The following is a 27043-nucleotide window of genomic DNA, read 5'->3' on the forward strand; positions in this document are numbered from 1 at the left end:
TGGGGCCGTTTCCAGCGCCTGGTTTTTTTCCTCCTCAGCACCAGCATCGTCCCCAACGGCTTTAACGGGATGTCGGCCGTTTTCCTGGCCGGTACCCCCGAGCACCGCTGCGCCGTGCCCCGCGGGGCCAACCTGAGCGGCGAGTGGCGCAACGCCAGCATCCCGCTGGAGCTGCGGGGCGGGCGGGAGGCGCCGAGCCGCTGCCGCCGGTACCGCCTGGCCGCCCTGGCCAATTTCTCGGCGCTGGGGCTGCGGCCCGGCTTGGACGTGGAGCTGGAGTCGCTGGAGCAGGAGCCGTGCCTGGACGGGTGGGAGTACAGCCGAGACATCTACCGCTCCACCATCGTCACCCAGGTAAGGGGCGGCGGGGGGTGGTCGGGGGAAGGGGTGCTGCCCCTCTACTCTGGGGAGATCCCCCTCCAGTGCTGCCGCCAGCTCTGGGGACATCAGAAGGACACGGACTCCTTGGAGGGGGACCAGAGGAGGCCCCAGAGATGCTGGGAGGGCTGGAGCCCCTCTGCTGGGAGGGGGGGCTGAGAGAGTTGGGGGGGTTCAGCCTGGAGAAGAGAAGGCTCCGGGGAGACCTTGGAGCCCCTTCCAGTCCCTCAAGGGGCTCCAGGAGAGATGGGGAGGGACTCTGGATGAGGGAGGGGAGCCCTAGGAGGAGGGGGAAGGGTTTGACCCTGCAAGAGGGGAGATGGAGCTGAGCTGTGGGGAAGAACTTGTTTGGTGTGAGGGTGGTGAGAGCCTGGCCCGGGTTGGCCAGAGAAGCTGTGGCTGCCCCATCCCTGGAGGGGTTGAAGGGCAGGTTGGAGGGGGCTTGGAGCAACCTGGGCTGGTGGGAGGTGTCCCTGCCCAGGGCAGGGGGTGGCACTGGGGGGGCTTTAAAGGTCCCTTCCCACCCAAACCATTCTATGATTCCATGATTCTAAGTTTAGGGTTATTGCAGCTTTGCCATGTCTTACAGCCCCTGCCTGGGCATCACTCTGCTGTTAAATCTGCCACGCTAAATTTATTTTGAGACCTTTTGTTCTATTTCAGTTGCAAAAGTAATCTCCAAACACAGTGCCTTTCCTGAGCTAGCGCCGCACACGTACAGTAACTGCTTAATGGGTTTCATCTGGTATCACAAGTGCCTTGAAGCAAGGGTCAGCCAGGGACAATGGGTTCAGCTCGCCCAGTGGTTCAGAGATGTTTCTTTGAACTCGGGAGATCAAAAGGATTTGTTTTTTCTTTCTCTTATTTAAAAAAAAAAAAAAAAAAAGCAGGTGAAGTCACACTGAGTTGTGCAAGGTGCAGCCGTCAGGGAGCCCTGGTTTGATGCTGTGTCTAAGGGGACCCTGAACTTTGCCGTGTCCCCACGATGCCTCTGCTTTGGTCATGACCACTGCTTTGGTCTCCCCTCTCACCTGCTGGGGCAGGTCAGGTTCTCGTCTGCTCAAATCCATCCCTCAAGTCAAGTCTGTGGTCAGGGCAGCCAAAGGAAGGTGAAGCTGTGCTGATTGTCCCTCTTGTTTCAGGTGGTAACTGCAGACTCACAGGTGCTGTTTCACTTAACATACAAGGAAATGTATTTTGAGGAATGCTTGTATTTCAAAGCCTGTATGAGTCTTTTTCAGCATGCCTACAAACCATTTCTACAGTCCCATTGCATGATTGTGCCCGTGGACAGGTTTTACAGAGGTAGAACTCATATTTGGCTTTATTCCTTGTTTTGCAAAGCGGGTTGTGATGGGTGTTTGGATAGTGATGGGTGTGAGTACTTCATGACCATAAGCTAATCTAAGCACAGAAATCCTCCTCGGGAGGCCGGGGGTGAGGAAGGGAGTGTGGGAGGGGACCCAGGCCAGCATGGGGGGGCATGGAAATGGTGACATGGCCTTGTTGGAAGCTTCCCTTGAACAGGCAGAGCAGTGGGGCCGTGAGTGATTCTGACAAGTGGCACAAGGCATTGCCTCACCTACTTCTGAAGAGCTGCCGCCTTCCTGGAGAGGAAAGCTGCTCTGAATTTCCAGAGCCTGGTTGTTGCTGAAACGTGCTGTTGGGAAAGGCTGAGCCACTCTCAGGGCAGCGTAAAGCCATTGGCATCTTCTCGGGTGAACGTACGGGTTTTGTTCCTTCATATAATGGTCGAACTGGCTCAGACGTGGTTTCAGCCAGTCCTTTGTCTCTGGATCTTTTTCACCGACATTTGTCTTGGTGCAAATTAAAATGCCTTGAGCTACCAGAGTATCATCGAGGAGATTTATGATCTTTAAGAACCAGGAGCTGTGAACGTTTTGCTGGGACTCGGCAGCAGCGCTGGCCTGTTGTCTGTATGCTTTGGCAGATGTTTTGTGTCTGTGGGAGGTAATGTTTGTATCATCATGCACCGAGGCACTATTTTAATATTTTTTTTTCTCCTTTAATATTAATGTTTCTGAGCCAGTTTTGCAAGAGCCTGTGGCCTTTCACATACTTGCAGGTTTTCAGTGTTAACCTGGTTTAATTTCTTGGCTTGGCGCTGCTGCTTTTATGATTCACTAATCTTGTGTTTGGTTGCATATCTCTAACTTGTTGAATAGTCATGAGGACCTTTGTCCCAGATTTCCGTAGCCGCACTGGGAGGGGGAAGGGGGGATTCTTTTTTTTTTCTTTCTTTTTTTTTTTTCAGTAGCCGCACTGGGAGGGGGAAGGGGGGGATTCTTTTTTTTTCTTTTTTTTTTTTTTTTTTTTTTAAAAGAAAGCATTTTGCTGAATCTCTCATGACTCTACAGAAAGTCCTCGGTTACGGTTCTGCTTTTCAGGGGAGACTTAAAACATTCAGTTCCCTCTCATTTGAAGGGAGACTTCCTTTTCTCACACAGACTAACAACAGCCGGTTGTTATTAGCCAGTCCGCAGTATTTAACCAGCTCCCGTGTGACAGAATCCCTTTCTGGCTTTTACTTTTCTGAAATGCTGTAGCTCAGGGAATAAGAAAAGCTTTGCTTTGGCTCAAGAAGCCGTCTGTGTCATTCCTTTCCTCTGTAAGTCCTATAAAAAGAAGAATGTAGGAGCAATAAAAGTTGATGTGTGGTAGTAAAAGGAATAAAACCAGAGGTAATGAAGGGAAAAGGCTAACTTCTGCCAGTCGTATCTGTTATGGGGCTATACTGAATAACTGGGAATAGAATTGAGCAGTGGAGTTATTAAGAGCATGAAATGCGATATAATAAGTAGATGTTAGGTGATACAGCATTTAAAACTTTCTAGTCCATAGAGGAGTAATTCTTAGGCACCGAAACATAAGTAGACACTGAATTTTGTATTCGCATGTTCATCCTCAACTTGTAAAAATGCGTTGCATTGTTCAGGCGTTTTACATCAGTTCAGTGCAGGTGTGCTCCAGAGCTGTGCGTTTTATGCCTCTTGTGCTCTTAACAACCCTCAGGGACTGTTTGGCTTTTGTGGAGGAAGGATGCACGTGGTGGGAATTGCAGAGTGTGCCGAGACTTGGCACAGGGCTGGGGCTCTGTCCTGGATGATGTGCAGGGAGAGAAAGTTCTGGGCCAATATTAGTGCCCTGTGGCTTCCAGTCCCTTTACACCAGGGATTCAAGTGTCCCGCTGGGCTCTCAGACCCCTGGTCCTGAGGGGAGGTTTAGGATAGGATGGATATTAGGAAACATTTCTTCACCAAAGGGGTTATGAAGCATTGGAACAGGCTGCCCAGGAAAGTGATGGAATCACCATCCTTGGTGGCGTTTAAAAAATGGGTAGATGTGGTGGTTTTGTCAGTGTTGGGTTGATGGTTGGACTCAATGACCTTATAGGTCTTTTCCAACCCAGACAATTCTATGAGTCTATCAGTGGGTTACGCCAGACCTTCAGGAAACAAGTGGAGACTGCAGTGGTGACATTTGGAATGACCCAAATGAGCATTGTCATTTCCACAGGCTTTTTTCTAAGAGCAGAGCCAGCAGCTGCAGCGCAAATCAAGTCATTGTCACCCGCGTCCAGCTCTCGATCTCTTTGTTCGTGTCGGTGCAGTGGCCTCACAGTCGAGAAGTCACCTCTGTGATTTTTCATCCTTTAAAATCACTGCATCCTCTTTCTTGCTGTAGGTTACCCTCTGCTTATTTTTCCAGCTGAAGTTCATATTGACAGCTTCTCAGCCCCAGGAGCTGAAAAGAAAGATATAGAAAGACCTTCAGTTGATTTGAAGATATAAAATCTTAGTATTAATAGTCTTGTCCAAAGAAGGGAAAAAGGTCTAGTTTTCATTTAATAAGTAAATATGAATGGCTGAAGGTTCTGAAAACCTCAGCATTCTGAAATGCTGAGGGTTTCAAGGTGTGATTGAAGAAGCACATAATGCAGGACTCTTCAGAATTGTACCAATACAGGTATTTCTGACCTAGCAACATAAAACAGGTTTATTATTATTAAAGAATGATAGGCCTGCAGTTAATATTGTCAAAATAGAAACAATGCTGTTTTAGAGGTATGGTGGGCAATTAGGGTAATGATCCCATTATCCTGTCTTTTAGGTTAAAACTCAGCTCATGTTGCTCAGTTTCTGACGTCAGTGCCCTGTCTCCTTTTTCTCCAGCCGTCTCAAAGATGTGATGTATCGGCAAGAGTTAAGTCTCTGCACTGGAATTATTAAATATTTGGCATTTCCCTTCCTGTTCTGTGCAAGTTTTACCTCTGTAAGCATTTAAAACAATTACAAGGGGAGAAATTGAGCAGAATGTATATTTTGTAGCTACGGACTTTATGTTTAGATAATAAGCTTTAATGTAACATCTAGAGCTTCTAATTATTTGAAATATACAAATGTATTTTCAGTGGAAGTGGTGTTTACTAATACTCGTAGCTTTCAAGTAAGCAGAGAATATTTATTTGGGTATATGTGAGACCGCGAGATCTTTTGAAGAACCTGCCTCTCCTTGCAGAGAGAAGCAAGTGATAGGAGAAGGCACAGGATATTGGATTAGCTTCAAAAATTCTTGCGAACACGTTGATTTTAAAAAGAAAATATTATCGCATGGGACTATCCCACTTCATTTTTCAGTTGTGTGTATTTTTCTTAGCAAGAGAAGAAAGCAGTTTCTTTAAAAAAAATGAGATAACAGGAGTGGGAGGGCATGATATATTATAGCTGTAAAAATTCCTTTTCCTGTAAGACTCTTCGTTGTGTCACAGGGGCGTAACTGAGTAAGGCTCTGGAGGTGTTTAGTGTTTGTTGTAGTTGGTGGTTGTTTCGGGTTCTAGTAATGGCATTAGGGAAGCAGGAGTGCTCCTGCGGTGGAACATCCTTTTCTCAAGTGAGTTCCTAAATTACATTGTTGGTGGGGCCTTGCAACTACTCCTGTAACTTCCCAAACGTATTTGGTGTTGGATATATTTGTTTGCTCTGACGTATCGCAAGAACTTTTGAGGTGTTGAAGAGCTCCCCTGTAATTTGCTTTGCAATTTCCATGTTGTGATGCATTAAAATTATTGGGCAAACGTTATGCTCAAATAAGATAGGTGTCTCGTTATTAGCAGCTAGAATTTTGTTATCCCCAGTTATACCATGATGACAAAACAGCAGTGGAAGTGAAGCGGGATGAGGGGTCTGGAGGAGAGCCACTGCAGGATTTACTGTTAATTATTCATGAAGCACCAGCTCTCCTTTCGAGGCAGGCGGTGCTCTGCGAGGGCAGTGGATGCAGAGCCTCTACGTGGAAATTAGACTTTAAACCTTAAAGTTTTGAAGCGCCTGGAGAGCTTAGAGGAATGATGTTTTTCACTTGGGGTATGGCATTATCTTCAGCTGGGCTCGTGGCACCCCCTCTGCCTAAACTTCCCTTCCAGTTTCCGTTTGATACCGTAATTTTGTGCTTTGAATGTTGTTCCGTGCTTTGCAGTTTAAAGAATTCCTATGTTTCATCTTGGGTCTGAATTTCATTGTGATTTTGGCTTGTGTGAAAATTGTGGGCTAGTTTTCATGTTGGATAGAGGTGTTATATTAAAAGTTCGGTTTGATATTGGGAAGCTGTAAGACAGAGTGCAGGAATTACCAGTCTGTCCAGCCTGACGCTTGCCCTGACACTGAGCAGGTCCTTCTCCCTGTGCTGCTCACCCTAATTCTAGCTAAACCTGCAGTGATGCTTCTTATTGGGGTTGTGTTGAGATAAAAGGCTGAAAGTTAATAAAATGTGGCTGGGGAGGAAGGAGGTCTGAGGGAGTAGTTGTCGGTTTTTTGTTCTTCTCAGTTTTGTATCTGGGTTTGCCTTATAGTAGCAAGAGGTTTGGGGTTGTGGTTCCAGGTACCTGGCTTACAGGTAGCTCTTACAGGGCAGAATCACAGAATGCTATGGAGTTGGAAGGGACCTCTGGAGATCATCTAGGCCAACCCCCTGCCAGAGCAGGGCACCCAGAGCAGGTCTCACAGGAACGTGTCCAGGCGGGTTTGAATGTCTCCAGAGAAGGAGACTCCACCACCTCCCTGGGCAGCCTCTGCCAGGGCTCTGCCACCCTCACAGGAAAGAAGTTCCTCCTCATGTTTAGGTGGAACTTCTTATGTTGAAGTTTGTGCCCATTTCCCTCTTGTCCTGTCCCTGGGCACCACTGAAAAAAGACTGGCCCCATCCTCCTGACACCCACAGTTCTCTAGGTGAGGCCTCACCAGGTCAGAGTAGAGGGGAAGAGATGAAGCAGAACTTGGGACGTGCTCTCCTAAAGAGTGATGACTGTAAAGACCTAGGACTGTTTCTTGCTCTGGCCCCAAACCTGTGCTTAAGAAGCAACTGTTTCAGTCCCTTTCCCTTGTGGTGCCCTTCTGTCTTCTCTCTCAAGCTGTCCACATCTTCTGGCCATCTTCATAGCCTGTCCTTCTCTCCCCATCCCCTCTTCCCACCTGTCCTCACCAGCAGCTGGTGTCAGACAGGAATTCTTCATGGAAGTGTGGATCTCATCTTGGCGCTGACACACAAGCAATTATTGCTGTTGGGTGTGAGGCTGCTGATGAGGACATCACCTTGACCTGATGAATTGTTCAGGAAGTAGCTACAACCCAAAGTCTCCAAGCTGCTTGAGTAAGGAGATAAACTGCAACAGAAGGATGTCTTCTTCTAAAGCTGTAACAAAACCCAGCAAGAATGCTCTGTGCTGTGCTCGAGTGTTGGGTACCAGTGCTTAGGAGCTCGATGCTTCACAACATCAGCAGCTGCTGTAGGAAACAAAGTTGGAAGGTTTTTCTCCTGTTTGGAGCCCAAATCAATACTTCGCTGAGGTTAATCTTATCTCACTGGGCCAAAGGCCACTGGAGCTGGCAGGCGAACTCAAAGGATACCAAGAAGTGAAAATAGCACATGATTTTAGAGCACTGGGTCAGGGCATGCTGTGTCCAGACAGCACTGCCAGCAGCAGGATTCAATCAGTAACTACTCCTGGCGCTTCGCAGTGCTGGGCTTCCAACGGTGACGCTTCGGTGGCTTCTTCTTGGGCAACCTACAGTTGAGGGGTGGAGGGGAGTGTGGTTGCAGAATGGTTCTGGAAGAGCAATAGCACCATCACTCACAAGCACTATAGGAGACCAGGTTGGTGAGTCATTAAAAAGTTGACGACTTAAACATTCATTTATTGAGGCAAGGAGTAAGCAACCTGAAAGTCCCTTTGTTCGGATTGTCATCCATCTGTGGAGTCTGCAAATAACTGGTATTGCACAACCGAGGTAGTTTTCCCTTGGAAACTTGATATTGAAGTTCACTTTGGTGCCTGGTTCAAGTGATTTTCAGCATAACAGCTCCTGATGTTGCTTTATTAAAAAGTGAACAGAAAAACAAGCTGGTAATCATTGCCACCTTTTAAGGACAGATATTTTTCCACCTGCCAACGCAAGAAGCTTTTGGCAGAACAGCACAAAACATGTTAATGCCACAAACTTTTCCAAGTAATGGTTGTACCTCAGTGGTCGGAAGAAAATGTTTGTTTCTGGGCATAACGAGCCAATGTTTGGAAATCCACATGTTGCACAGCCTTGTGCCAAAGTACAGCGTGAGGTGGCTGAGAGGGGACAGTTAATTGGCTAACGAGGTGATCGGCTGGAAAACAAGGGGCTATGAATCACCGAGCTGGATATTTGGTTAGTTGGGTTTTTGGTTCTGTTATTGAAAATGTCTGGTGCTGGTGGTTGGTACAAAGATGATTCTTTGTGAGTGGGCAAGTCTTTATTAATGCGGGATTTGTACTGGGAGTGGTATTGGTTTTCCTGATGTCATCGTCTGAAGCATATCATAAGCTCTCAAACCCCTGGCCTATATAAATTGGATAACCATCATTTGCTGTGTATTTCCAAGGTGACAGATAGGTTTTGCAGCAGATTTCTGGCTGGGCTAGCCTCTGTGGTTGTCACAGAATTGCTCAAGCTTTCCTTAACCTATAATGAAGTACAGCTTTTGTGGAATAAATATAAATTGGATTAAAAATGTTAATTGCAGTTCTTAATCCAGATGATATTGATAACTGCGATAAATTAAATCCTTTAAAGGAGTGCTATAAACTTGTTAGCACATTAGAAAGCCATGATTCTGAAACCTGCATCCGTAATGATGCATAATTCATGGCATAGGTAGGATTTATTGGTGGTATGAGGCTGGAGAGGTTTGGGGAATAAGTGCAAGAATAACACTGAGGACTATGAAATCTGATACAAGGAGAGGTGCTTCAGACACAAATTAAGGGTTAACAAAGAGAGGTTAAGAAATGACTTGAATACAGTTAGAAATTGGAAAAAGGTGTGTTTTGTTTGCTCCCATGACCTTCAAAAAATAATAATGGTGAGATGAATTCCTAAGACAGTCTGAGGGTTGGCAGCTAAAGTTATACAAACACCGGTGAGAGTGCAGCCTGGATGAATGAGCATCATTCACCTCCAGAAAAACTTCCAGTTCTAACTCAAAACTGGATGCTCTTCCATCAAACAAGTGGGGCTTCAGTTGGGTTTTGCCACAGGGACCTGGCAGTGGAAGCCCCTCGCCGGTGTTGCTCATTCAGTGCAGGGTTTTTAGTGATCCCTGACCTTAAAACACACACTGGGGTGTAGTTGTGGCCTGAACCGTTAATGGACTGGGGGGAAAAAAGGCTTAATTTTAACTTACGGGGGCAGCGATGGCAGACAAAGGCAAATGCTGGTGTCCCCACATGTGGGACCACGGATGGGGTTGGATGGTGGAGCTGGGACACACTTATGGGGTGTTCCAGTACAGATTTAAAAAAAAAACAACAACTAAGAGTAAAACACATTATACTTAATTATTTGCAATTAGGGAGCAAGGGGGATTAATTATTGGGGTCAGGGCAAATATTTTCATTTCGACTTTTTTAATAGTGATTAAAACCTAAAGTTTCCATCCCTAAAACATCAGGAGGGGCCCTCTGGGAGCTGTTGGAATAACTAAGCTCAGGAGGTTTTGGCCTCACATGAGAAGAATTGGTTGCCTCCAAATTCCTCTCCTGTGGGGCTGCGGCACCTCCTGCCCTCCGCCAGCAGGCTGTGGGTGAGCCTGGCAGGATGGGCTGGGCTTTGTCCTTTCTTCTAATATTTATGTACTTTTATTCCCCCAGATAACCAAACAAAATTAAGACTCTTTCAGTAATAGCTGTTGGTATAGATACAAAAATAACAAGAGTGCTGTTTATAAAATATCAGACTGAAGCGGGTAGGAGATTGGAAACTGTTGCTGTTCTTCTTTTTTGTTTTCCTTTTGGAAATCTTTATTTGTTTGGTGTGTATTTCACTTTGTATTCCAAAGATTATAATTGATGTTAGGTGGGCTCCTAGTGAGCAGTCTCCATTCTCTTAAAATCATATTAAAATGTAATAAAGGAGGAGGTTGGGTTTCCTTCTATGTTCTTGCTTCAATTTCTTTTAAATTAGAAATGTGAATTTTTAATGGCGAACTTACCCATATGCAGGGAAATCCGGGTTGGGGTCTATTCTCACTCCTTCCAAACCCAGCAGAACTGCAGCAGTTTGAAGGGCTGCAAAGCCTTCGAAAAGGAGCTGAACCAAGTGTGTTATGAAATTATTAGTTACCCTCACTCATGTGTACATGTAGGGGAAACACCTCAGCCATCGACGGTGTGAAGAAGGGCTGTGCTTTCATCTGGGCTGAGCCAAGGCGTTCAGGAGGAGGGAGGGGAAATCCTGTTTATCAGAAAGGCTTTCATCTTCTCTCTCCCCACAGTGGAACCTCGTCTGTGACAACGACTGGAAGGGACCCCTCAGCACCTCCCTGTTCTTCGTGGGCGTCCTGCTTGGATCTTTCGTCTCGGGACAGCTGTCAGACAAGTAAAGTATATACCCCAGAGCTGCTGGCTCCTTGTTTCATGCTGTTCTGTAAGGAATTCTCGTATATATTGCAATTCTTGCTCTGTTTTTCTGCAACTAATAACATGTCTTTGTTCTGTCACTGTCTAATCTGAACGTGCACAGAGCGTGTAGAAGAAACGTCCTGCAGTAGAACAGAATGTTACAAAGATTGTTAGTGAGTGTTGCCTTTATCTGTTTATTTTTTCAGTGAAATCTCTTCTGGAGCAAACTGTTTTTATGCCAGAAAACAGGTGTAGGAGTTAAGTTTCGTGTGAAAAAATCAGAACAATTACATTCTCTTCTAATTACTTTGGCCTGTGTTCAAAGAGTTCCCTGAGGCATGTTTTCCTTTTTTTGAGGTCAAATTAAAAAATTCTCTTTTTATAAACACCCGTAGCTTCTTTTCCTCCTCATCAAATTCAACATCTAGGCCCTATGACCTGTGTTTGTGGCAGCTGCAAAACATGAATGCTGTTCAGCTGCACTTCAGAGAAGCAAAGCTTTCTTCTTTGGGGACTTTTTTTTCCCGTATTTCTCATCCCAGAGTACACTGGCTTTCTTTTTTTATCAGTACAAACATGAAGAAATGGAAGACACCATCTTTTTTTTCCTGCTGTTGACAGGTTGTTGGATTTGGGGTTTTGTTTTCTTTTCTTTTAAAGCTTGGTTTTTGTGATTATCTCCCTGAGATTTGTTGTGCTGTGATTCCCAGAGAACAATACGTGGTCCCCTAATTTGCTTCATTCAAGAGCTCCCACCTCCTCATCTGCTATGAGGACATGAGCATCTTCCATGGTGGCTAACCAGGTGAAGCTGTTCTCCTGGTGCCAGAAGCCACGACTTTCCCATCTTCACCATCACGGGAGTTTCCTCCCGTATCTCCTTCTTCACATGGTCATCCAGACCCTCCCAGTTGAGGAGGCCATCAGCACAGCTCAGCCAGTTCCTCTGGTAGCCACTTACCTGCAGCTAGCTCATGGTCAAGGGACCATCCAGCAGCCCCAGAAGGACACTGCTCCAGCAAGGCCACGTGTGGTGCTTTGCTGCTGCCGTCTGGTACAGAAAGTCCTGCACCAGCCTGAGCCAGGCATGACAGTGAGATTGACAAAGTATTTCACTGCTTCAAGTTCTGTTCTTAACGTGTTGTGATCCCCCTGAGGCTCGTGCCACCCAACTGCAGACCTCCTGCTCAAGCCTAAGTTGGGAGTGGGGTTGTGACAACCTGAGCTCAGCAGATGTCCTGTCACGGGCAGCAAAGTCTGCCTCTGGTGTGGGACTGTCCCGGCCGGGACATCGGTGCTGGCTCCTGGAGCATCTTGATGAGTTGGGATTAGTTTAATTTCTTCCCCTTCCCCTTCCCCACTAGAATTTCTAGAATCCCTTAAATTCATTCTTTTTCTAACCAAGTAGAATGAAGATTGCAGCATGGGATCACTTACTGATAATAGCGTCTTACGAACCTGAGTTTTACCTCTCTTTCAGAATTTTTCCTTCTTTTTCTGTTTTTTAACGTATCTCTTTCATGAGCTGTGAGCTCCTTAGAGGGGAAGGAGCATCTCATACTCTTGCATTTTGAATAATTTGCTCCTGATGATTTGTCTCCCTGCTCATCCTATCAGTAAGGAAGGAGTAGTGTGCCAGCACATCCAGCAACTTAACCAGCAGCATTTGGAATATTATTTTCCCTTTTAAATGTATTTAGAATAGTTGTGCCTGTGTTATGTTTCCTGAATCTCTGCTTTTTGCAGATGTTTTGCATCTCCCTAAGTATGCATACGCGTAATCTTATTTTTCTGTTTCTGAAGATCTCGTTCATGCTGTTGTGTAATCTTTTTATTTATTTATTTTTTCTTTTTTAATCTGTCCACGGAAGGTTTGGCAGGAAGAATGTGCTGTTTGCGACTCTGGCGATGCAGACCGGCTTCAGCTTTGTACAGGTCTTCTCCACCAGCTGGGAGATGTTCTCGGTGTTCTTTGTGCTGGTGGGCATGGGACAGATCTCCAACTACGTGGCAGCGTTTGTTCTCGGTAGGACAGTCCTGCTGGGCCCAGCACGCGGCCTTTAGTCTTGTGCTTTTCCTCCTCCTTTTCAGTACTGGCCTAGGGTTGATTTGTTTTGCCAAGCAATGCCATCAAGAGTGTGTCCTCACCACCCATGGAGAACTCATGCTCTCCTTGGAAGCTTCTAGTTCATACAAGTACAATCTGAATTAAATTTGTGGCTTACCATCCTAAAAAAGCAAAAAAAACCCCAGAAATTGATTATTGAAAACAAAATGTGTCTTCCAGATGGAAAGATAAAATGCGCAAAACATGATTTTTTTCAGGGATTTGGTTGTCCATTTTGGGGCCTAAATGCCTATTTGATATAAAGACTTGTAAAAGGAAAAAAAACCAATCAAGTAAGTGTTATAAGGTCTCTTTAAAACAGCTTGTAGTAAAAAACTACATGGCATAATGATTCCTGGTTGGTATATTTTCAGTTTAACTGATGATTAGATGGCAATGTGAATTACCTTATAAATTTGAGACTATTTTTTTTAAATTGGAGGGTGTTTTTAATTAATGTGATTTGCAGTGGCCTCCCAAGTACCGAATGTTGGCAAGAAATTCTTTTGGGGCCAAAGAGGAGCAGCTGAGCTGTGAAAACAGTGTTTAGCTGACCTCCTGCTGTGACTTCTGAAATCTTCTTCCATTTCAGTGGAAGATTCCATTACAATGTCTCTTGATTTGTGGGTCCCTCAAAGGGAAGCACTGGCTTGGGTTAGTGCGTTAATTCCACTGACAGTGGAATTCCACTGATTAATTCCACATTAATTCCACTATCGGTAGCCTTTGTTAGTGATGTGTATACACCAAAAATCAGTGTAATTCCACTGATTTAATTCCACATTAATTCCACTATCAGTGGCCTTTGTTAGTGATGTGTATACACCAAAAAAAGAGCAAGATTTTTGGCTAATAGTGAAATAGTCATTTAGAAAGTGGTAGAGATCAGGAACTTAATTTAGGCATCTCTGAATTATCCTTTATCTCCATGAGCTGGAGAGGACCCTGTGGAGATCAGGCTGAGGTTAGGTGTGGTAGATGTTTTATGTTGTCTTAAGTAGTTTTAGCTCCTCAGGTAAAATGGGAGATTCCGAAAAAAATAGAATTTTAGAAGTTTTAGCTCCTTTGAGCTATAGAAATACTGTATGGCCTGATTCTCTCCCTCTTATACTTACCTGGGTTGATGCAGGATCACTGCATGAAGCGTGTGTGGTGCATCTGAAATTGGATGGCAGAACGTGCTGGATAATGTAATTACCCAGTGTAGCATATTTCAAAGCCAATCATTAGAGGGTTTTTTTGATGTTACTGGGTTGCTATTGAGTTAAAATACTAACCTTCACTCTGCTGTTTGGAACAGGCACAGAAATCCTTGGGAAGTCGATCCGTGTGCTGTTCTGCACGCTGGGCGTCTGCATATTTTACGCGTTCGGCTACATGTTGCTGCCCCTGTTTGCTTACTTCATCCGAGACTGGCGGATGCTGCTGCTGGCACTCACCTTACCTGGGCTGCTCTGCATCCCGCTCTGGTGGTGAGTATCACTCATTTTGTTAAAAAACTTAGTCTTCAGAAGGTCCTATCTGGAAATCTTTAAGATCCAGGCTCCAAGCCAAGCGAGGAAATTCAGGAATCGGCAGGTGAGGAATAGATGCTGTGTCCTTTGCTCTTCCACTGTTTAGCTGTAAGTCCATAGATTATTTTTTTTCATGCCTGAAAAGCCTATTCTTCATTTTCTGTAGGCTTCTGTAAAATTAAGTGATGCATATGCAAAGAAAAAAAATAAAGTCAATAAAACTCATCCTTCTGCACCAACTGAAATCCCTGAGCTCTTTAAGAGGAGGCCTGAACTAAGAGCTGAGGGAGAAACCAGTTGGTTTTGGCACTTTTCGTGTTTTCTTCTAGAGTTAATGACATAGTACTTCCAGGGGGTGTGTAAAGTTTGAAGAGTCCACAGGGTGGTGGTGTTTCTTCACTCACATCAGCATTTATGTTTGTGGTTCCATCCAGCTTCTTACAGAGTTGCATGACTCAGGCGAATTCTACTTTCTGATTTGCCTTTCTATGACAGTATTTACAGTTAGTAATTTTATAAGAGTTATTCTCTCTCTGTTCTCTCTCTAAGGACACACCTCTTAATGCACAGGGTGCTGCTTGTGTATTCACATTTCTGAATTTCTTTATTTAAACTATTTTCCCATACTTTGAAGGTTTTGGTTGCTCTTTTTTGCTGAGTCGTTTAGTATTTCTAAAATCCACAAACCCATTTTAACCTGTTCTTGGTCAGCAGGCAGTCTGCTCTTGTCAATCTGATTTCTGGTGTCATTGCTTTCATGTCTGTGAGATAAGGCAAGTTTTGAGCTCCTCGTGCCCGGAATGGTGTGTACTGGTGCCTGCAGCAGTGCTTTCTGGGGAAAACCAGCCTCCTTATTCTGAACCTCTTCTTTTCAGGGTCATTCCAGAATCCCCGAGGTGGCTGATCTCCCAGGGAAGGTTTCAGGAGGCAGAAGACATCATCCGAAAGGCTGCAAAAACCAACGGCGTTACAGCCCCAGATGTTATATTTGACCCTAGTGAGGTAAGAGTCATTCAGTTGTTTGCTGGACCTATTAATAGCATGTAAAGTGATTAATTTCCAGACTATGAAAGGAGTTATGCCTGCAGTGTATTGTGTACTCCTCAAATGGGCAAAAGGCCCACCTTTTCCTGAAAAGCAGAATACTCTTTCCCCACTTCATGAAGATTTGCAAAGCCCTTGCTGTCCCATCCCCATGGGAATGCCAACGTGTGTTCTAATGCAACCATCTTTTTGATCCAGTTTACAGCCACCTTTTTCCTTTTAAACTCTAGTTTTTGAGGGAAGGTAATGAATTGGAGGTACTTATTACTTTGGGATTTAAATACTTGCACTGAACAGATTTTATGCTTGCACAGCCTAATTATATTAGTTCTATACATAGTTATAGTTCTATAAAAGTCCAATGCAGGACTAATCCTGGCCACTGGCAGAGTAAAGAATGTCATTCTAGTTCAATTCTGTGCTCAACTCCCAATTTCTACTCCATGTTAAGGAGAACAAAACTTGAGCTCCTCTCGGGTGGAGTGGCCATCGGTGTCTTTTCTTCCCCATCTGTTTCTTCCAAGGCTTTCTTGTTTCCTCCAGGTATCCCCCCATTTATCTGAGCTCTTGGTGTTCCACACTCGCCCAAACCTGACCTCCAAAGGACAAACAGACAGACAAACTGTTTGCATAATGCAGGAGAATGGGCACCTGCAGGCAGATCTGTGGAGTCTGTCTGCTGAGTGGCCTCATTGTGTTGTTGTCATTGTGTTGTTGTTGCTGACATTGTCTTGTTTACATGAAAATACCTTGTATGTTCACTATGTTCACTGGCTTTAGGAGGCCTCTGTGCCAGACTAAGGAAAATGGGGAGCCATTAACCTGTGTGTGTGCTATTGGGGTTGAAACAGCTTGGCTTGGGGTGAAGTTGCCTGAGGTGCAAACAAAGCTGTTTGTCCAGACTTACTTGTAGATAGTAGGACAGACATCCTGGTCTTGTTGGAACAGAGTGAGAATGCAGGAAAACCCAGACCTTCTTCTGAGAGCCTTTGCCCTGGATTTTCATTAGAACATGGGGTTTTTTTTTCCTTTTTTTTCTCCTTCCTTATTATTCTGTTGGCATGAAAACTTACCCATTGCCAGCACCACAGCAAGAGACAGGAAAATAAGCTCTGGCTCCAACATCTGCTAAAGGTCACTGTCCCTGGAATCCTCTATCTCCTGTTCATAGAACAAAATATTGGTCTGTTTGCCATCTCTGACATCTTCTTGCAGAAGGCAGGGGCAAGAGGAGGGATGTTGCTCCAGGGAACACTGGACAAGGGGAAATGCTGATTTCTGGAGCACACGGTGCTTATTTACAGATAAATCCTTGCATGTCAACCATCAGAAACACAGATTCACATTCTGACACTGAAAGAAAATGAGCTCGATGAGCAGGCACTGGTTAAACACCGAACTCCTGTCCATCTTTTTACTTTTTTAAGGTAAAAGTAATGCTGTGAGCAAAAACTTTGTGCAGAGCTTTTCTTTGTCAGTGGTCTGTTCACGCTGTTTTCGTGTCTGCTTTCTGGAGAGCTGTGAAGCAGAAGGTTTGCAGCCTCTCGTGAGTTTTTAGGAAGCATGTTTACAGTGCAGAGAGGTTCTCAGAAATCAGCTGGCCCATGGCCCTCCTGCAGCTGGAGGGTGAGTTCTGGATGAAGGAGCCCCCCAAGCTCATGTTTGTGAGTATTCCTCGAACCCATGCAGCTGCAGAGCAACACCTGCAATGTTTAGCCTCCAGAGATTTCAAAACCAGTTAGGATCCAGCAGGTGACAAGCTGTGGAGCACAAGTAGGGCCTGGTTGGCTGATTTATCCCATATGAGGGGGATAAAAATGTTTGGACAATAGGTTTAATTTCAAATCGCGGTTTTCCCCTCCCTGCCCTCCTCACAGCTTCTTGTTCCAGCTTGTCCTGGTAAGGATTCTGTTGTCTGCTTATCCAGCTTCTGAAAGGCAGGGTCCTTTTTTCTCATCAACTGTATGTTCCTGGTTTTGTTTTGTGGTTTGTTTGGGTTTTCTCCTTTTTTTTTGTTTCCTGTTTGCTAGTTTCTTGGCAACAAATAGTGGCAGAACTGGAGAGTGCTTAGGAAAGATCATGTGATTTATAAGAAGGGGCTGGGAGCTGTGGAGCTGCCTGCAGCCTGTGTGCTGGGGCCTTTGGCTTCAGGCAGAATGGAGCTCTCAAATGGAGAGAACTGTTTGCCTTTGCTAGAAAATGCAGATTTATAAAAGCAAACACACTGATGTTCGGCTTGCACGAGCATCAGGCTGCTATTTTACCCAGGTCTTAAGAACAAAATATCATTCAGAAAACTATTTCACCTGAATTTCCATGAACTTTGTGTTTCCATTAGCTCAGATGCAGTTTACAAGGTATTAAGGAGATAATGTATATTTTGAGTTGAGGGGCAAGAGTTAAGGGCCCCAACTCAGTGTCCAGCAACTAACTTGCCAAAAGGAACATCACTGAGTACTCAGGAGAGATTGATGAGGAATTAAGTTCAACTAATGCTTGCTTTTGTCTCTTCATTGCTGTGTTGTGTCCTGCAATACATCCAGCTACTTCTGCTGGACCAGCCTGATGTTTTAGGGGGGAAAAGTACTGTAAATTGAAGTAATACAGAGTAACTGATGGTGTATTAGACCAGGTGGAAAGAGTTCAGGAAAGTTTCGAGTAGTGAGTAATTGCTCTGTTTTGAAACTCCAGTCATAGTTTACTTTTATTGATAACCGTTTGTGCATGCCATGAAGGATTACACTGTGCCAACAAAAGGCATTCAGTCATTAAACATGTTAAAATTAAATCTGACATTCTCAGGTCACACTGACTTGAAAAATCAAGGGAGGAAGTAATCTTTGTTTACAGTTTATTGTGTTTGCACATAATGGAGGTCTGCCAGGAGAGAGCGATTCTTCTGGTTGAGGAAGGAGAAGTCCTCACTTAAATAACAGAAAAAAATGAATCTCTCTGGAAGATTACAAGATTAAAATCTTGTTAATGTTCTTACTGTAAGACTGTTCAAAAGAGTATTAACTTGATGAGTAAGTAGCCTGGGATAAATCCTGATAACATAAAATCATAGAATCATTGAGGTTGGAAGAGACCCTTGGGATCATCGAGTCCAACCATCTCCCCTACTCTACAAAGTCCTCCCCTACACCATGTCCCTCAGCACTGCATCTAAACGTCCCTTAAACACAGCCAGGGATGGTGACTCCACCCCCTCCCTGGGCAGCCTGTTCCAATGCCCGACCACTCTCTCTGTGAAGAATTCCTTCCTAATGTTCAATCTAAACCTCCCCTGTTGGAGCTTGAAGCCGTTCCCTCTCGTTCTATTGTTAATTACCTGTGAGAAGAGACCCCATCTTTTGCAATAACAAAAATGTGACATGTCTAGAAGACTGTCGTCCTTCAGTTCTAAGTGTTGCTTGATTAGAGTTGATAGTTTTAATAATGGAACTTTTCCTCTTAAATCACCTTTTACATATTTTTAAAAATCTCTCCCTTGTAATTTCTTGTTCTAAATTAAAGTCCTAAATTAAAAAAAAAATCCAAATTCTTTCCTTTTCTACAGTCTTATCAAGCACAAAACTTGTTTGCATGCTTCATGGATGAATATCTTTGCATTGTTTACATGGAAGTGGTTTTATTTTGAGAAGCTGGAAGGTTTCACAGAGGAAGGAGAAGTTTGTTGTCTTTTTGCTTATATTCTTAGAAGAAGGTCTGAAAACCAGGCTGGATGATGATGGGGACTCTTCAGCTCGTTAGCCAGTTTGTCTCAGTTTAAATACATTACTGTTAGGTCCAACATGAGGAGTCACTTACTAAATCTGTCCTGCTGCACTTTAATCTCATTATTGCTTGCTTTGTCTGCAGTGGACATTGAGGAGAGTTTATCACTTTTTTTGCTGGTCCTTGAAGACCATTCTTGGTCTTTTAAGACTTCCTCATTCTGTCCCTTGGGCTAAATAAACCCTCTACATTTACAGATCATGTTTTTCAAATGTCTCATCATCTTGGTGCTCTCTTGTTCTTCTGTCTTGACTTCCATGGTTCTTGGGGTGCCCTGCTCAAAACTGCACCTAAGAACTCTGCCAGCAGTAACATACAAATAATGAATTAATGCTGTCGCTTTGTAATTCAAGCATAAAAGTAACAATAAGCAGTTGCTTTGTGGAGCCTGAGGCAGAGAAAATGATTACAAATTTCAGCCTGAATTTTAAGTGACTTTAGGGAGGAGCAACTACTTTCACAGGTAGTTGGCTCTCACAACTTACACATTTTTGGTTAAAAGCGAGGCGCCTGTTTCAGCTCTGCAGCATATAAAATACTCATGTATGAGTTGGAGGCGACTTATTTTCACACTAATTCTGCTTGTTGAAAGTTAATGTTCCTATGGTTGGTTTGTTTGCAGCTGCAAGATGCGAATTCTCAGAAGCAACAGACATACACCATTTTGGACCTAATGAGAACCCGAAATATCCTGACTATCACAATTATGTCGGTGGTGATTTGGTAAGCAACAGTGGTTCGGGGGGTATGGAAGCACAAAAGCAGCAAAAAAAAAAACAAACTGTTCTTTGAATACTAAGGTATTCTGAAAAGATCCGGACAAAACCAGCTCAAAACCCACCAACCTGCTGGCTGAAGCAGCCACGCTCTGGTGATGTAGGTTCTTGTTTCAGTAAGAGCCTAGAAGCTCGTGTGGATTGTTCTTTCTTTCTGAAGCAGTCAGGCATAGCATGAGCTGGGCAGGGATCAGCTCAGCTGGCAGTGATGCCTGGGAATCCTGCCTGATGTTGGGCCTTGGGGAATCCTCATCTGACTGTAAGGATGTCTTTTTAAGAGGAATGAGTCATGCCCTGTCCTCCAGGCAGAGAATGCTGCCCAGGGGTCCCAGCACAGCCATGGATGGATGCCTGGAGAGAACCTTCCCATCTCTTTTGTGTTGTCCCTTAAAGGGGTAAAGCTGCCTGTGAAGTTCTAAGCTGAGATTTCCCTAGACTTTTCCTGCTGGCTGTTCTGTCTACCTGCCCTCTTCACAGCTTGGTGTTGCACTAGCTAAAGCCATGCTTTATGCTCAATTTGATTAAACCCTTGTCATTTTCTTTTCCTGGAAACCTCAGCGAAGCTGTAATTGCTCAGAGGAGAAAATGGAGAGGCTAATTTATAGCTAAGTATATAATTGATGTTTAATTAGCGCGTGTACCCTACAGTGTCCTCACCAAGAAGGTCCCTCAAGTGCTTTGGAGCCAACTGAGTCTATTTGATGCCTTATTAACAACATTCCTGTGCTTTGGTGAGGCAAAGCTGGGAATTCAGTCCAGTGCATACAGGCTGATGTGGCTTTTGGGGTCAAAGGATGACTTGGTTAATGTTTAAGCCGGATTCTTTTGCCCGTCACCAAGCACAGTGCTGCAAACACACTGAGAAAGGAGCTCAAGCAGAAAACAGCTCAAAAAAAGAAAAGTGATGGTGGTTCTTTCAATGTCAGTACAGTTTCCATGCGCTGTTGTCTTACCTCCAAGTCCAATTGCTGACTCTCACCTTTAATTGGAAGTTAGCTAGAGAATTGAGACTGCCCTACTTCTAATCCACGTGGAGATCAGTAGTGAGTTCTAGGCACAGCCGATTTGGCGTGTGTGGTTGGAGAAATCAAATGCAGAACCTGTTGGAACAGCGTCAGACAAAGGATCTGAGAGAAGCAGCGTGATGTGGCAGTATGTAATTCATTCCATGTGCTGGAGGGCTTTTTACCACGTGATAAATGAAGTTTTAGGATAGGGAGGAAGAGTCAAACATGTGCAGCCGCCTTACACAATCTCACCTCCTCTTGCAGAAAAGTATTCAGTTGATTTGGGCAATTTTTCTACTATTTTTACCGTGTGTGTCAGTTGTCTAACCTCCTTTTAATTAGATTTCCTGAAATATAAAGCATCCTATGCTGACTTACAGCGATGTTTTCCAACCCACAGTATGTTCTGCATTATGAATTGAAAGATGTCATATGAGAAGCTGTGTAGAAGAGGGTGGTTGCAGATAGGGGTATATCACTTACATATTGCTGAGTTGTGATAATTTTGAGTAGGGAACAGGCCTTTAAACTAATCCCTTTGCTGGGTTTCCATCGGGGAGGAGGAAGTTTGCCTTCTTGTCACCCTGGGTTGTGTAAACACCCCAGTAGTTTTCCCAGAAAACGTATAACTGTCAAAGTTTTCCAACGTGATAAGCTAGGGCAGACTGCTCTTGAAAGGGAGTTCCAGCAAGCACAGTTTATTGTACGTGTAAAAATAACTCCTGGGATCACTGGGCTGGGTGTATTGCATCGTGGAAAACACCAGGGAACTCCCGCTGAGAAGAATAGCATTAGCTGGCAGGGCAGACACCTCAGCTGGGGTCACCCTCCAAGACATGACTTCATACCTTCCCAGGTACACAAGGCAGGTTATTTTAAGGAATTGGACCGTGAAAGGCTCTTCCCGTGTGAAGGGAGAAGGAGGAAGAGCTAATCTTTGGTGGGTGACCTGCTTTGTGCTGTGCAGTGATTTTTTGCTCCAGGTTTTGTTATGATACAGATACGGGAGGAGATGAAGTGCTGGGTGCTCTGTGCCTCATTGCTGCACCTCACACCTCCTGATCCACAGACACAGTGCTTAGAGAGATGGTTTAGTGGTGGTTTTTGTCAGTGTTGGGTTGATGATTGGACTCAGTGATCTGAAAGGTCCCTTCCAATGCAGACAATTCTACGATTCTTCGATCCAGTGCCCATTGTTCCCTTGTTTACCACGTGTTACTCACTGGAGAAGCATAACCTGCTCTTCCCAGCACTTCCCAAGACACGACAGGATTTGTCTCCAGAACCAGTTGTGTGTTTCCCTCCATCACATGGAAGCCAGCTCTCATCTGGCAGTGGCACAATTTGGGTGGCAGCGTTCCCGGCCACCAAGCTCTGTCCTGTCACACTGACCAAACCAGGCACTGTCCAGCCAGCCTGGGGCACGGCAGAGAAAATCCCAAATTGTTTGGGTCTGCCATACTCCTCCTCTCTGACTTTATACACAGAGCATGGAGGGTAATGACCCAGAAGCAACATTCTCTGCCCAGAACTCCCTTGTAAATATAATGAAAAGCTACTGTAGACCTCCGAAGTGGTAAAATTCAGTGGTTCAAACTTTCAGGCCAAGGCTTCTACTAGTAATAGGAACTGCTGTTGATCATCACTTACCTCCTAGGGTTGATCTGAAATACGGAGGCATTAGAAATAGGCAGCCCCTCTCCAGCAGCGTGACTTGCAGAGACAAATGCCATGTCTAAAAGTGACACCAATAACCCAAAGCTTCCTTGTGAGGTCTGAGTGAGAGTGGGATGGACAGTTATAAAGTCATGCCATGGCATCAGGAGAGAAGTGTGACCTCTATAGCTGCAGGAGCATCCAGCAGTGGTGGGCTCATAGGCCTGGGCCTCAGCAAGGTGAGCAACAGTTCGGGAGTTACTTAATTGCATTAATGCTGAATAGGATTATTTTTTAATATATTTTATTCCTTGAACTCAAGAGAAACTAGAAAGATAAAAAGTATTGGCACTGTTTAATTGTTATTTTGCTCTTTCTGAAGAGCAAAATAACAATTAAACTTAGGATGCTTCAGAGGTGAACAGATTGATATGCTGAATTGACCTTACGTAGTGATTTTCTTGATATCTAAAAGAGGTTCGTGGCAACCTTAGGAGGAAGAGAAATTCATCTGATGCTGTTATTCTGCTTCTTTCAGGATGATAATCTCTGTGGGTTATTTTGGACTTTCTCTTGACACACCTAACTTGCACGGAGACGTCTATTTGAACTGCTTCCTCTCGGCAGTGATTGAAGTTCCAGCCTACATTATTTCCTGGCTGCTGCTGCGCAATCTGCCCCGACGGTACTCAATGGCTGCTGCGTTATTCTTGGGAGGCTGTGTTCTTCTCTTCATTCAGCTGGTGCCTTCACGTATGGAATCGTTAGTTGATCTCAATGTACAATAGCTGCAGTGCCGTGCACTGGGTAGATGTGGAGGAAAAGTGTCCCAAGAGGACTAAATTCAGATATTTGTTCCCTGTATCTTTGCCCCCGCTTCTGTGGTTCTCAGTGCTGACATAAACGTGTCAATTCAGATATATTTTTAAAGGTGGGTCATTGGCTTCGTGGTCTGTTGGGATCAGGTCTGTAATCCAGCTTTGCCTTAACGTACAACCCTGGCAAGATGCCCTGGCAAGGTCCAAGCATAAAACCAGCCCGAGACCAAGCAGACTTTGATAAGCAGAGGCTCCCAAGAGGCTGCAGGACTTGCTTCCCAAACAGCTCTCAATGACTCTATTGTTTGTTTGAACAGTTATATTCAAGGGAGTCATTGTGGAGGCATTTTTGATAAGCTTGTACTTGAATTAGTGTTGCTAGTTAAAATAATAAATAATAAAATACTTAAAGTAATGTTTCACAACTGGAAAGGAGGAAAAAAAATAGCATTTATTGGACATCAAACCATATGTATCTTTAGGGCAGTTAAATTAATAGGGTTATGGACTCGTTACTGATAATTAATATGATGGAGGGCTATTGTTGATTATCACATATTTACAAATCAAAGAGTAAAAGAGAATGCGCAAGAGCTGCCATGCTTATTTTATGCAGGTAATATGTGGGGTACATTCTCTTTTCTTTTTTTTCCCCCCTCCTGTCCTTCGAGTCAATTGGCGCTGATACGATCTATTTTGATTTTCATATCTACCTGTCCTGATTACAGTCAACCCAGCTTCCTATCATTAAATTATTGACTTATAGCTAGGAATGTTAATGAGAAGCCAGAGCAGGAAACGAAAAGTACTTGTTTCAAATGTTTGACTTTGTTCACTTTATTAAGAAGGGATATATGGCATTGTTTGCAATAGCAGAGTTCTGGCCTCTGAAACGTGAGGGGACCTCTCCAGTTCTTGCTCTCTTCTCCTTATTTTTTGCTTGGTAGGAAGCCCCATCCTCAAGAGGGAATGAAAACATTGAGTCCTTATCATTTTAAAAGAAACAAAATTAAAAATGTTGCCCAAGCTTGTAGAGGCATACAGGGGAAAAGGACACCAGATACTGGAATTGAATTAATTAGGCAGGAGTTACACAAACACAATGGAATTAAGAAGAGACCCTGAATTGTCAGAGCTTTATTGAAGTCCTTACTGTGTTTTGATTTCAGATCTTCGTACGTTATCCATTCTGCTGGTGATGTTGGGGAAGTTTGGGATCACGTCTGCCTTTTCAATTGTTTATGTTTACACGGCTGAGCTCTACCCGACCGTGGTGAGAAACATGGGAGTTGGGGCCAGTTCCATGGCCTCCAGGCTGGGCAGCATCCTCTCACCTTACTTCGTTTACCTCGGTAAGTTAACGAGCCTCTGTGTGTGCAGGGGGGATGCTGGTGGTTGGAAAGTGAGGACTTTTGCCCACATCAGTGTCCTGCCTTGGGGGGTCCTTGGGCTTTTCTATTGGTCTCTGTTTCCAGGTGTCCTGTGGAAAGTGCAGGTGGCAATGGGGTCTCAACGTCCCTGAGGAATGGGCTTAACGTAGAGAGATGGGGGTTTGTGTCCTCTTGAAGAGATGCTCTGGAGACTCACAATCTTAGTGACTCCGTGGGGACAGCTCTAAAAGCTTTTGTTTCCCAGTCGCTTGAGTTCTTAAAACCACATTTATCACAACGTGCTTTGAGTGCTAGACTGTGAGGGGGGGTGGGTTGGTTTTTTACTGAAACCTTGCAGGGATAAAGCCCTGTGCCAAGGTGAAAACACGATCAGAGACTTAGAGGTGATGCTAGAGGTGATGGATTGTGTTCTGCAGCCTCATGTGTTGTGTTCTGCCAGGTGCCTATGATCGATTCCTGCCTTACATCCTGATGGGCAGCCTGACTGTGCTGTCAGGAATTCTGACTCTATTTCTGCCAGAAAGCTATGGTATGCCTCTTCCAGACACAATCGAGCAAATGCTGTTGGTGAAAGGGTAAGTGTCACCTTCTGACCTTAACGCATGTATTCTCTGCCCTGAGGAGAGGAATGGATTATCCCAGGGGGTGTCAGATGAAGGGGCTGGTTTGGGGAGTGTAGTTAGTGCTGTGTTGAAAATATGAGAGCTTGGCTGGCATCTTGGTCCCTCATTCCAAGTGTGTGTGTTTGTATGCACATTTCAGCTCCAAATTTATCATTTTACTCTGAGGACTGAATAGAGATACATATGAGGAATGCCTTTGCAAAAGCGTATTGCATTATAAATGTATAGGGACACTCCATAGGTTATCATCTATCTTTCTAGGTCCTGAAAGTCATCTAAGTCCTGATGAAGGGCTGAATTCTTGCCTAAAAAGCTCAACTGGCCTAAAAAGGCATTGGGAGCATTTGACCCTTTGCCCCAGCTCTGATTGAAGGTGGCACGTGACCATACACCTGGTGTAAGAAAGGGACCTGTCCAATGGAAATAATCAGGATATTAGAATTAGGAAGCTGTAATGTCATTATGTCCCATCCCTGGAGGGGTTCAAGGCCAGGCTGGATGGGGCTTGGAGCAACCTGGTCTGGTGGGAGGTGTCCCTGCCCAGGGCAGGGGTTAGAACTAGATGAGCTTTAAGGTCTCTTCCAACCCAAACCATCCTGTGATTCTATAATGTCAAACAGGGCTCAAGATACCCAACATTTTTCTTCTCTGTTCTCTCATCTATTTTTTTTAAGTTGTTTTCTCTCTCTTTTCTTTTCTTTTCCTTTCTTTTTTTTTTCACCTAGATTAGAATACAGGCCTGCATCTAGTAGCACCAGGGATTCCAAGGAGGAAGAAGAAAACCCAGAGATTTTTAAAAGCACGGCTTTTTGATGGAACTCCTATGCACTTCCAGGTGGACTGAAAGTTAAATGGACTTTACTTCTAAAATTCATTCTAGAAAGGGCTAGTGGCAACACTTTGTTTCCTGTAATTTTAACCTTATTTATTAATTTAAACACTGTGTTCCGTACATTCTCTTTTTATATGAAGATAAATGCTGTATAGCCTTTAATGAGATTTTTCAGCCACAGTCGTGTTAATGCAGTAGTACCATGGGACAGTATCTGATCAATCCTTTGTAACTTTAAATGTATAGTTCAGCTGAAAGATACTTGAAAATGAGTTCAAGGGCTGGCAGGGTACCTGGATTCCTCGGTGAACCTTCTCCAGAGCTAACGGACATCAAGAAGTAGAAAATTGCCAGAAAAAGCTGCTAATTGGTTTTGATTTCTTTGGCTTCTGTCTCTGGACAGGAAACTTGTTTATTATAGTGAAGGTTATGAGAAGGTGCCTCCCTGTGATCTTACTCAAATGACTTTGCAAGTGCTGAATTTAGTACTGAATTCAGAAAGATGCAAAGAAAGATTTTGAGAATTAATTTTAACTTTGTTCTGTTTTAACTCAAGGTGGGGTTGTCTTGCACAAAGGATTTATAGCACTGAAGCTTTGCTTATAAAACTCACTTGATTCCAATGCTGGTTTTCAACCGTACCCCTATGGTGAAGCTGTTTACATCTCACCCTGGACTGTATTTATTGTAACTGATGCAAAAGGTTTCATCTGTGTGTGGAGGGAGCGGTGTTCGTTGGGGTTCTTCCCTTTTGATGCGTGGGGGAAGTTTTGTGTCTAAATCATTTTAACATTTTCTGTGCAATTGAGGTGGCGGAAACAATCCTCCGGTCTTTGTTCTGTGCTTTTCACACATGTGCACACAATTAATGTATTTAGGGATAAATTTTTGTGTTAATCTCTGTCACTGCGGTGACCTCACGGTGGAATGTCCTGAGAACAAACTTCAGAATATATTTCAGACCTCTGGTTCTCAATTCCCAAGTGCCAACTGTACAATTGCCGTGAGGTCTGTTACTTCACTTAACTTTTATAATCAGTAAATTGTTTTCAGATTGTTGGGAAAAAAAAAAGAAATTAATCTTTTTGACAATCTGCCAAGAAATTGTTCCTCGGGTCGTGGAAGCACCCTTGGCATTACCTGTGTTTCTTTAAATATATGCAGTATATACCTA

At 44.2% G+C, this 27043-nt stretch overlaps 1 protein-coding gene across 1 annotated transcript; it reads left to right on the forward strand.

Annotated features, from left to right (window-relative positions):
* Nucleotides 1-3: 3 nt before the first annotated feature.
* Nucleotides 4-27043, forward strand: LOC106891330 (solute carrier family 22 member 5-like; the record flags this gene model as incomplete). The annotated part of the gene is made up of 10 exons (XM_014947781.1): nucleotides 4-354; nucleotides 10198-10301; nucleotides 12196-12350; nucleotides 13732-13903; nucleotides 14821-14947; nucleotides 19389-19489; nucleotides 22744-22958; nucleotides 24193-24375; nucleotides 24854-24989; nucleotides 25763-27043. Coding segments are annotated over 10 exons (1632 nt in total), but the record flags the coding sequence as incomplete, so codon positions are not given.

The sequence above is a fragment of the Calidris pugnax genome, unplaced genomic scaffold (assembly GCF_001431845.1).
Source record: "Calidris pugnax isolate Ruff unplaced genomic scaffold, ASM143184v1 scaffold27, whole genome shotgun sequence".
Lineage (NCBI taxonomy): Eukaryota > Metazoa > Chordata > Aves > Charadriiformes > Scolopacidae > Calidris > Calidris pugnax.